At 48.1% G+C, this 11640-nt stretch overlaps 1 protein-coding gene across 1 annotated transcript in view; it reads right to left on the bottom strand.

Annotated features, from left to right (window-relative positions):
* The window catches only part of GPR107 (G protein-coupled receptor 107), an 84491-nt gene that overhangs the window by 14514 nt on the left and 58337 nt on the right, over nucleotides 1–11640 (bottom strand). The window contains exon 15 of the mRNA XM_017499088.2: nucleotides 697–746. Coding sequence (XP_017354577.1) covers nucleotides 697–746 — 50 coding nt within the window. The remainder of the gene's footprint in view (nucleotides 1–696; nucleotides 747–11640) is intronic.

Below are 11640 nucleotides of genomic sequence, written 5' to 3' on the forward strand. Positions count from 1 at the left end.
AAAAAAAAAAAAAAAAAAGATGTAACTCAGGTATTTAATTTCCCATTTTAAGAGACATAAGTAGATTTTATAAAATGAAAGCCAGGCATGGTGGTGTGCATAAGCAGTCCAAGCTATTCAGGTGGCCAAGGCAGTAGAATCTTTTGAACCCAGGAGTTGGAGTCCATCCTAAGACAACATAGAGAGACTCAGTCTTTTAAAAAAAAAAAAAAGAAGAAGAAGAAGAAGAAGAAAAGCAAGCCATACTGGCCAGGCACAGTGACTTATGCCTGTAATCCCAGCACTTTGGGAGACAGAGGCAGGAGGATCACCTGAGGTCAGGAGTTTTAGACCAGCCTGGCCAACATGGTGAAACCCTGTCTCTACTGAAAATACAAAAATTAGTCGAGTGTAATGGTAGGTGCCTGTAATCCCAATTACTTGGGAAGCTGAGGCAGGGAGAATCACCTGAACCCGAGAGACAGAGGTTGCGGTGAGCTGAAATTATGCCACTGCACTCCAGCCTGGGTGACAGAGCGAGATTTTGTCTCCCCCCCCCCAAAAAAAAAGAAAAGAAAAGAAAGAAAAGCCACACCAGTCAGCTCCAGTTGGCACATCTTGTGCTTTCACCAATTCTTTGGAAGTTCATTTGCTCTACTCTTTGAATTGATTTTATTTATAGATTGAGGATTTTTTTTTTTTTTTTTTTTTACTTACCAAGACGTAATAATGTCTGAAAAGTTTCAGCTTTGCTAAGTTAATAGCAGCTAGAGAAGAAAGAAAATGAAGCACTCGTTAACTTCCCATTTTTAAAAGCAGGCCTCATTCAGGCACCCTCTCAGTCAAGAGGCCACCTCTAATGCAGATGAGCACACCACTCAGAGGCACATCACTCTCTGGAATCAAGTCCACTGAGTAGGCTCTCCTCCGATCACCAGGAAAAAATGTGGGAGCAGCATGGCCCCAGACGTGAGCTGGAGCTGGCTTGCTCCAGCGATTCCCAGGGTCAGCAGCTGTAACCTGGCTATGGTGGGAGTATACTGACATCACAGGAATTGGCAGATGCTACAAATCAGGAATGTTTCCCCCCAGAGAGCCAGCATTAAACATTTCAGCTCTGCACAGAGCTGTGACCTCCAGTGGGACTAGTCTCAAGTTGGTCCCAGAGAACCAGCTGGGGGAGCCTCCCACTAGCTGACGGTGTAAATTCAATGAACCCACAGGTGCATTTTGCAAATTTCACTGAAGTTATCATTAAGTGACTTGTAATAAGCCCTTTCAGTATAACCTCCCTGGCCAGATCCTATCTTCATGCATGCTCAAGGTCAGCCAAGCCAGGACAGCTACCTTCCTGACACTGCCTGTGGCTCTGAAATATTGATGAGCAGAGGGAAGCCTGGCTTCCTGCCAGATCAGCAATCCTTTCATTCATCATAAACCTTCCTGCAGGAGGGAAATTAATTTTGCTTAATAGCATTCAATTACTGATTCAGTTTAAGAATGGGACTGTGGGTGGTGAAGGTTCAAATTTCCTCTTCCTCCTCCTTTGGGCTCATGATTAGTTGTGGGGGGTGGGGGGGAATTCAGGCTTAGGATTCCAAAAGAAATTCCTTGAATCCTAAATTACCTTCTTTTTTCTTTCTTTCTTTCTTTTTTTTTTAAGACGGGGTTTCACCATGTTGGTCAGGCTGGTCTTGAACTCCCGACCTCAGGTGATCCACCCGTCTTGGCCTCCAAAGTGCTTGAATTACAGGCGTGAGCCACCACGCCCGGCCCTAAATTATCTTCAAGATGAGTATCAACTAACAAAACCTCCTCTGAGAAAACAAATGCATTAATGAGGGGACACTCAAAAAGTCTCACAGTTGAGAAGATAGAACACCTGCCCCTGGGGCTGCAGCGGATCATGCAGGCACACACATAACACCTGAAGATGCAAAATCACAGCAGCTTTCTTCTCTAGCAATGTCTATAGCAGTCTTGTTATTTTGAAAAAATTAAATCTCAGCCGCGCACAAAAATTAAATCTCATAGCTGTCTGTAATCCAACACTTTGGGAAGCCAAGGTAAAGGATCCCTTGGGCCCAGGAATCTGAGACTAGCCTGGGCAACAGGGTGAGACCCGTCTTTCAAAAGAATTAAGGCCAGGTGCAGTGGCTCAGACCTGTAATCCCAGCACTTTGAGAGGCCGAGGCGGGTGGATCACGAGGTCAGGAGTTCAAGACCAGACTGGCCAACATAGTGAAACCCTGTCTCTACTAAAAAATACAAAAATTAGCTGGGCGTGGTGGCTCATGCCTGTAATTCCAGCTGCTTGGGAGGCTGAGGTAGAAGAATTGCTTGAACCAGGACCCGGGAGGTGGAGGTTGCAGTGAGCCGAAACTGCACCATTGCACTCCAGCCTGGGCTACAGAGCGAGACTCCATCTCAAAAAAAAAAAAAAAGAATTAAAAATGAGCTGGGTGTGCTGGCTACTTTAGGGGTATAAGGCAGGAAGACTGCTTGAGTCCAGGAGTTTGAGACCAACCTGGGCAACACAGTAGAACCCCCATCCCTACAAAATACTAAAAAATAGGCCAGGCACAGTGGCTCACACCTGTAATCCCAGTACTTTGGGAGGCCAAGGTGGGCAGATCACCTAAGGTCAGGAGTTTGAGACCAGCCTGACCAACTTGGTGAAACCCCATCTCTATTAAAAATACAAAAATTAGCTAAGCATGACGGTGGGTGCCTGTAATCCCAGCTACTTGAAGGCTGAGGCAGGAGAAGTGCTTGGACCTGGGAGGCAGTGGTTGCAGTGAGCTGAGATTGTACCACTGCACTCTCCAGCCTGAGTGACAGAGTGAGACTCTGTCTCAAAAAAAAAAAAAAAAAAAATTAGCTGGGTGTGGTGGCATGCACTTGTGGCCCCAGCTACTTGGGAAACAGAGGTGCCTGAGCACTGGAGATTGAGGTTGCAGTACGCTGAAATTATGCCACTGCACTCCAGGCTGGATGACAGAAAGAACCCAGTTTCAAAAAACAACAGAAAAGGTAAATTAAAAATCAAATCTCTCTGGTTCTCATCTTTTCTTTGTTTTTTTTTGTTTGTTTGTTTATTTTGTTTTTTTGAGAGAGGTCTCACTCTGTCACCCAGGCTGTAGTGCAAGTGGCACAATCACAGCTCACTGCAGCCTTGACCTCCCAGGCTCAAAAGATCCTTTCACTTGAGCCTTCCGAGTAGCTGGGACCATAGGTGTTTGCCACCACGCCCCACTAATTTTTGTATTTTTAGTAGAGATGCGGTTTCACTATGTTGCTAACTCCTGGGCTCAAGTGATCCACCTGCCTCAGCCTCCCAAAGTGCTGGGATTACAGGTGTGAGACACGGTGTCTGGCCTCATCTCTTTTGTATTCAGTCAACACAAGCTTACCAAGCCCCGACTCTGAGCCAGGCCCTGCAATATAGCAGTATACGTGACAGCTGCACCCTCTACCCCCCGGGCAGCTGCCATCCTGTGAGGAGAGAAGGGCACCGAAACACAAATTATGCACTCACTGAGTGACAGGCACACACAGCCACTGCCAACGGGCCTGAGAGCAGATGCTCCTCCTCACTGGGGGATGGGAAGGCCTTCTCAGAGGACACGACATGAGAACTGAGAAGCATCAGATATTGATCATGACGTACTCCCAGGGATTTTAACCTTCACCCTCTGGGATGAACCTTTTGTGTTCCTTTCTGGATGCACACCTGCTGTTCCCACTGGCAGGGGACAATGAAATGACCAGCTCACACTGTACTCTGCCCAGCGGCATGACCGGAACCCTGTCCCTCCCAAACCAGTAAACAGTTCTTCAACAAGAACACTCAATTCTTAACAGCACCAACAGTTAGACTGCTTAAATGATAAAAAATGCTTTAAAAGTCTCCTCTGAATTTTGCTTGCCTAAGTCCTGACAAACAAAACTCCTGCCTTGCTTCAACTGAGAAAATCAGCCAGACAGAGAAGTGTCATGTTTTCATTCCTAGGTTTCAAGGTGCCCTGACAGGGGTAAGGACGGGCTTCCAGGCCAGACCAGGGGAACGGGGTGAAAGAGAGGGCTTCCCAAAGAGCCTAAACACAGATTGGCAGTGAGCCAGGGCGGAGAAGGCAAGCAGGGAGAGTGCTGGGGAAAAGCAGATGTGGAGGCTCAGAGGCGAGAGAGCTGTACATATAAAGAAGGAAAAGCAGCTCAAAGCGGTTGGACTGTGGAGCGCCTAGGAAATGGAGCAGGGCTGAGTAAAGGCATACATTCTGTAAGACACAGAAGACTGAGCTTGCGCTACTGGTTGGTTTTGAGGGTCCCAGAGAGCCTCTAAAGCAAGCTTGTCCAACCTGCAGCCCAGGACAACTCTGAATGCAGTCCAACACAAATTCGTAAACTTTCTTACAACATCATGAGATTTTTTGTTTTTGCAACTATTTATTTTTCTTTTTAGCTCATCAGCTATTGTTAGTGTGTTTTATGTGTGGCCCAAGACAATTATTTTTCCAATGTGGCCCAGGGAAGCCATAGATTGGACAATCCCGCTCTAAAGGGTTGGGTTTGTTTTCTTTTTTTTTTTTTTTTTTTTTGAGATAGGGTGTCCCTCTGTCTCCCAGGCTGGAGTGCTGTGGCATGATCACAGTTCACTGAAGCCTCGACCTGCTGGACTTAAATGATCTTCCCAACTCAGCGTCTCAAATAGCTGGGACTAAAGGTGCACACCACTGCATCCAGCTAACTTCTTACAGAGAGAGGGTCTCACTATGTTGCCCAGACTGGTCTTCAATTCCCGAGTTCAAGAAGGCCTCCCATCTGTTTCTCAAAGTGCTAGGATTGCAGGCATGAGCAACCCTGCCAGCTGGTTTTTGTTTGTTTTTTAAACTAGTCAACAGCAGCAGTGAGAAGGAGGGAAAGAGCAGAAGGAGGAGTTCGATCTGTAACTATGAAAAATTGACAGAAGTCACAACCACATTTGAACTAGCCTCCCAAAGGTTTTAGGCAGGGCAACACCATGATCAGGTCTACACTTAAGAATAATTCCTCTGTGGAGGAAAGATAGAGAGAAAAAAAAAAATAAGAGCCCAAATTAGTCAAAGACCTAGAGTCTGCGGAGGCCCCTCTAAAAGGCAGTGAGACGTCCGTCCATATGGAGCGATCAAGGTGTGGATGCGGCAGTGAACATCAGGCTGACCCCCCTCAGTGGCTGCTAGGAGAGAAGGAAGAGCAACAAGGCAATGAAGGTGAAGACAGCAGAGAGAATCTTAAGGTAAAGTCTGACGGGTCTGTCCTTTTCACAGGGAAGGAAATGAGGATGGGAGGGGACTGAGAGAAAGCAAAGGGGTTAAGGCACTGCAGGTCTTAACCACTTAAGGACCAGGCTTGGGTGAGAGCAAAGGAGAGGAAGGCGCTACGCCTGGCACCTCCCTGGCATCATGCGTCACCCTGTCACATCCTCCAGGCTCAGGAAGGACACTCTCGGATGGGAGGCGGGCTATGAGCTGTTCCATAAATGAGCCTGTACACCCCACACAGGCGCCGATGAAGAAACATCACCGCGCGCAGATGCTAGGCCATCTAGGTGCCAAGACTGACACATGGACCTTGGGAACAAGTGCTGTCCAGCTCACAGTTGTTTCCAAAACTCACCAGGCTGGCTCATGCCTATAATCCCAGGACTCCGGGAAGCTGAGGCAAGAGGATCGCTTGAGCCCAAGAGGGAGACCAGCCTGGGCAACACCTGGGCAACAACCCTGTCTCTACTAAAAATAAACATAAATCAGCAGGACATGGTGGCACATGCCTGTAGTCCCAGCTACTTAAGAGGCTGAGGTGGGAGGGGAGGCTGAGGCCAAAGTGAGCTGTGATTGTGCCACTGCACTCCAGCCTGGGTGACAGAGTGAGACCCTTTCTCAGTAAAACAAGGAAAAAAAAAATACCAGATTTAAAAAAAAAAGCCCACCAGTCGTGATGACATAATTTCCAGTCACACATAGGACATTCCTTTATCGGACAGCAGTTGGCAGGGTTGAAGCTCCCAAGCCCTACACTGGAGCTCCAGTCGCAGCTGAAGCAGCAGAGGCAGGGGCTGAGCTTACTCATGGAGTAAGAAAAAGGAGAGCAGGCCGGGCACGGTGGCTCACGCCTGTAATCCCAGCACTTTGAGAGGCTGAGGTGGGAGGATTATGAGGTCAGAAGATCGAGACCATCCTGGCTAACACGGTAAAACCCCATCTCTACTAAAAATACAGAAAATTAGCTGGGCGTGGTGGTACAGGCCAATAGCGCTAGCTACTCGGGAGGCTGAGGCAGGAGAGTCGCCTGAAGCCGGGAGGCGGAGGTTGCAGTGAACTGAGATTGCACCACTGCACTCCAGTCTGGGCAACAGAGCGAGACTCTGTCTCAAAAAAAAAAAAAAAAGAAAAAAAAAAGGAGAGCAGGGGGCTTTAAAGTCCAGGCCCTGCATAATTGAACATCCTGGGTTCAAATTCCAACTCTGCTGCTCACTGGCTGTGTGGCCTCAGGTAAGTCAGCTAACCCTCTCCGAGCCTCGGTTTCTTCATCTGTTAAGGCAGGAGTAACGATACCTGCCCTTGGGGTTGCTAGGGGAATTAATGGGACAGTACATAGAAAGCAATCGGCTTGCAGTGAGCAGCTGGCTACTTGCTGTGACAGTGTTAGTGTCATATAGAATTAGCCCAATACCAAACGTGGCATCTACTATGTCACAGTGGCCGCCACCTCTGGCAGGAATTGAGTGAGTAAAACTGGAACAAATTCGGACCTGGGGACTGCCAGAGCACCTGGGCTCTCCTGCAAGCAGTGCCACCATATGCACAGGATGAGTCAGGACGCCGAGCAGGGCTGAGCCCGCTCTGAACAGGGTGAAAGCAGCACGACGCAGTGAGCAGCGAGGCAGCAGGTCGCAGCCTAGGGTCCCGTGCCTCCCTCCACTGTTCTTCCAAAGATTTTCCTAAACTTAGGAACGAGGACAGCCTGCTGCTCACAGGCTATGGCGGGCTGCGTGCTGGGCTTCTGTGGGAGTGAAGGCTCACCAAGGCTGGGTGGGCTATTTCTGACCTCACCACGAGGGGCAGCAAATACGGTAAAAGAATGAGCATGGGGAGAGGAAAGAGGCTCCGGGCAGGATCCAGGAGGCCTGCCTTCCAGCCCTGCCCCATCCCAGCTCGGTGGGCCTGCCCTTGGCCTGCCCCCTCTGCTTTCAGTCATTGATCTCCTCATGTGGAGAATTCCTGTACAGCAATGGTTCTTAATGGGGGTGAGCACCAGAATCACCCGGAGAACTTTACGTATAGATGCCCAGGCCGCCTCTGCCCCCTCCCATGTTATGGAATCGGGTCCAGCTATGAAGACTCTGAAACCTCTCCAGGGGAGAGGGGAAGAAGGAGATAGGGGTAGGGAGGGACGTCATGTCCACCTGCTCTAGGGGCTTCTGTAAGACTAACCTCTTGTGGATTCTTCTCCCTCCAACTCACTCTCAGGAAAATGACCATGCCCCTCAATTCTGGCAAATACTTCTTACTGATGAGAAAAGGACCAGTGCCCACTGAGGCAGGAAATGCCACAGCCCATGCAAATGCCCCACAAGTCAATGCTCTCCCTGAGAGCAGCAAAAGAGCCAACGCCCCCATGGGGCACAGGAGATGCTGCCCCTGCCCTAGATGGTACTCCTTCCTCTTTGAGTGAAAGAGGAACTAGGAAGGCCAGCAAGGAGACAGATTATCCCCTCATTCCCAGCTGACTTCCCAGGAGGATCCTGGAACTTCGAAAAGGACAAAAACAGCGGCACTGGTCGTTGCCATAAATTGTGTGAACACCATGTGCCAGGGGCCGAGCAGGGCACCTCTCATGCTTCATCTCATGATGACCTCTGTGAGGGAAGCAGGCCTATGACGCACTCAGGCCTGGAGAAGTTTAGCAAATTACCAAAGTTCCCCAGCTTGTAAGTGGCGAGGCCAATAGGCAAACCCAAGTCCACCTCCCTCCAAGGATCAGCTTAACACCTATACTTCATGCTAAGTGAAAGGCGGTCCAGAACCTTCAAGTCCACTGGCGGTTCAGGATGATACAGTCATGACTCAAAATGCTGGGCAATGCCCAAGAGCAGGCAGTAATCCTTTCTAAGGAGTTTATACCACATGATTCATGGGACACACGGAAGCAAAGGTCCACAACAGCCACTTAAAAGGTGAAAAATTTCCAAAACAATCCTTCCCTGGGTGTCAGGTCAGCCACAGAGCCTCAAACACCCCCACCTACCCTTCATCCTTGTCGTCTGCTTCCTCTCTGCTGTGCTTCAGAGGGAACTTTGAGTCAAACACAAAAATTAAAGAAATAAAGACAACAGACAGCCTGGCTGGCGTTAAGAGTACCTCTGACTCACTCTGAGTCTTGGCATTTCCACAATCTGCTTAAGCCCCGGGCTCCAGCTCACTCAGCATGGGGGACAGAGGAGCTTCCCCAGTTTGTGGTCAGGCACGGGCCTGAAAGTCTGGTTTCTCTCAGTCACCAGAAAAGACACCAAAGGATGCAGGCCATGTGCTGACCTGGGACCACACCAGCCTGAAATGTCCCTTCTGGGAAGGGTTTAGTTCACGAGCTGCCCTCTGGCCTCCATGAAAAAAAGATCCCGCTAATCCCACTCAAAGACCATTATCAGGAGCAAGTATGGGAAAGGCTGCGAGTAGTCAGGAACAACTACACAGAGCATGAAATTCTCTGATCTTCAAAACGTTGAGTCATGTGAAAATGAATCAAAAATACATTTCTGGCCAGGCATGGTGGCTCACGCCTGTAATCTCAACATTATGGGAGGCTGAGGCGGGCAGATCACCTGAGGTCAGGAATTTGAGACCAGCCTGGCCAACACAGTGAAACCCTGTCTCTACTAAAAATACAAAAATTAGCCGCAAGTGGTGGCACTTGCCTGGAATCCCAGCTACTCGGGAGGCTGCGGCAGGAGAATCACTTGCACCTGGGAGGCGGAGATTGCAGCGAGCCAAGATTGCACCATCGCACTCCAGCCTGGGCAACAAGAGTAAAACTCCTGTCTCAAAAAAAAAGTAATAATACATTTCCAATTTCCAATATACATTCGAAGCAGTGACCCAGGAGATATCAAAAGTCATCAAACTGAACAGTTAAGGACTGTGCATCTTAAACAAATTATATCTTAAATGATAAAGAGCATCAAAGAAAAGCAGCAGAAACAGCTCCTGAAAGTAGAACTAAAGACCACACAATACCAGGAAAGGCTAGCTCTGAAAAGGACTTCTGCTGTCAAGCCTGTTAGGTTTCTAGCTCCTCTTTACCTTCAATTCTAGAACCACAATGCACTAAAGGCATTGCGAGAGGGTGGTGTGCAAAGGGCCACGCCGGTCTCAGACCTGGCTCTCAGCAGTCTCTCCTGTTTCTCTGCCAGCCGCAGCCTGCAGCTGCAATGCTGTGAGCTCCGCCAGGGAGACTTGGGATGCGACACTGCAGCTGGGCTGAGGTGCACAGCACCCCCCACCCCTCCCATCCACTGCACACAGTCCGTCAGCAGTGAGCTAGGTGAAGATGAAGGTCAGACTTCCCAATGCTTGGTGACAAAGGCTGGTTAATAGCAGGCAAAACCTTCTCAGCAAGAGAATCTGACCTTCCCTAAATACTGCAGTCATCAATTGAGAAGAGTTGGTTCTCAATGATGTCCCAAGACACATGGAAACCACATGCATGTTAACACCTGTAGGGAGAAGAACCACGACCAGACAGATGGAGGCAGGGTATGCCACCATGGACCACTAACCAGGCCCTCTTAGTGGCTGTGGGCCCCAAAAAGTACTAGATTCCCAACACTTTAAAGGCCTAAAAAAACCTAGCAATGTGTCCAAGACAAGGCTGCTCCTCAGCCAGATGATATGATAGGCCTCTGCTTTTGGGGGTAGCTTATATGAACTCAAGAGTGGTATCCCTGGTTAATGAATTATTTCATAATGTTGATCAAAAGCTGTGATTCAGTTGATGGCATTACAAGAATATAGTGCAATCTGCTAAGGAAAAGTAGCAACAAGAGGGTTTTGGTGATGAAAAAAATTTTAAATCACTGTATTAAACCAGCTTAATAAAAAACACATATTGGCCAGGCGTAGCAGCTCATGCCTGTAATCCCAGCACTTTGAGAGGCCAAAGCGGGCAGATCGCCTGAGCCCCCCTAGTACCTGGGATTATAGGCATGCGCCACCATGCCTGGCTAATTTTTGTATATTTAGTAGAGACAGTTTCACCATCTTGGCCAGGCTGGTGTTGAACTCCTGACCTTGTGATCTGCCCGCCTCAGTCTCCCAAAGTGCTGGCATTACAGGTGAGACCCACTGGGCCTGGCCTATTTTTTTTTTTAAAGAAAAGAAAAAACACCAGAGCAGAACTGCTCTTTGAGGTCCTTTCCAGTGGATATGGCAAAAAGAGAAAGCAAGAAAAAAAATGAGAGGAAAAAAGGGAGAGGATCTCTCCCGGGAATGAGTCCTTCCAGGGCAGTCTCACATCATAAAGAGGCTGGTGCGTTCCTATCCAAATCACGTAGAATAGTAATACGATGATTTAAATTAATCTAAAGAAGAGGTCATTAAATCTGGGGTCCGTAAATTCCATGATACTTCATGGAAAACTCTCCATAGACATGGGGAAGTCCACACCTCTCACTAGATTCTCAAATAGGTCTATTATTCCCCAAAGGGATAAAAACCACCAATCAAGGAAGGCCAGGATGAAAAATAAGAATATATAAACATGAGTTGCAGCCATGATGCATGCAATGATTATTTCTCTTCTTGCCTTCCCTACTAAGTTTCTTGTTAGGTCTGTTTACATGAACACACCCAAATACAGCAGAGTTCTTTGGCATAAGCTGCCCTGAGCTAACGGACATCTTAAATAACCACAAGCATCTGGCCAACTAAGCCTGAAATAAGCTCAACAGGCAAAGCAGGAAAAGAACCAGAGAGACTTTCACTCGTCCTCACATCCCCATGGCTATGAGAGACTCAACAAGCCTCATCTCTAACACAACAGTTCCCCACCTTTTGGTCTGAAGACCTCTTCACACTTTTAAAAGTTCTTGAAGATCCCAAGTTTTTTTGTTAATATGATTACATCTATAAATATGCATCAGAAAGTAAAACAGGATGGGTCCAGTGGCTCACACCTGTAATCCCAGCCCTGTGAGAGACTGAGGCAGGAGGACAGTTAGAGGCCAGGGGTTCAAGGTCAGCCTGGGCAATATGGTGAGACTCCATCTCTACAAAAAAAGTTAAAAGATTAGTGCACACCTGTAATTCTAGCTACTTGGAAGACTGAAATGAGAAGATCACATGAGCCTAGAAGTTTGAGGTTACAATGAACTATGATCACACCACTGCTCTCCACCCTGTATGACACAGTAGGACCCGTCTCTAAAATTAATTAACTAATTATTATTATTTTTTTTAGATGGATTCTCACTCTGCTGCTCAGGCTGGCGTGCAATGGCATGATCCCAGCTCACTGCAACCTCCACCTCCCAGGTTCAAGCAATTGTCTGTCTCAGCCTCCCAAGTAGCTGGGATTACAGGCACCTGCCACCACGCCTGGCTAATCCGCATCAGGCTATTTTTTTTT

This window comes from Cebus imitator, unplaced genomic scaffold, assembly GCF_001604975.1.
Source record: "Cebus imitator isolate Cc_AM_T3 unplaced genomic scaffold, Cebus_imitator-1.0 Scaffold254, whole genome shotgun sequence".
NCBI classification, from domain to species: domain Eukaryota; kingdom Metazoa; phylum Chordata; class Mammalia; order Primates; family Cebidae; genus Cebus; species Cebus imitator.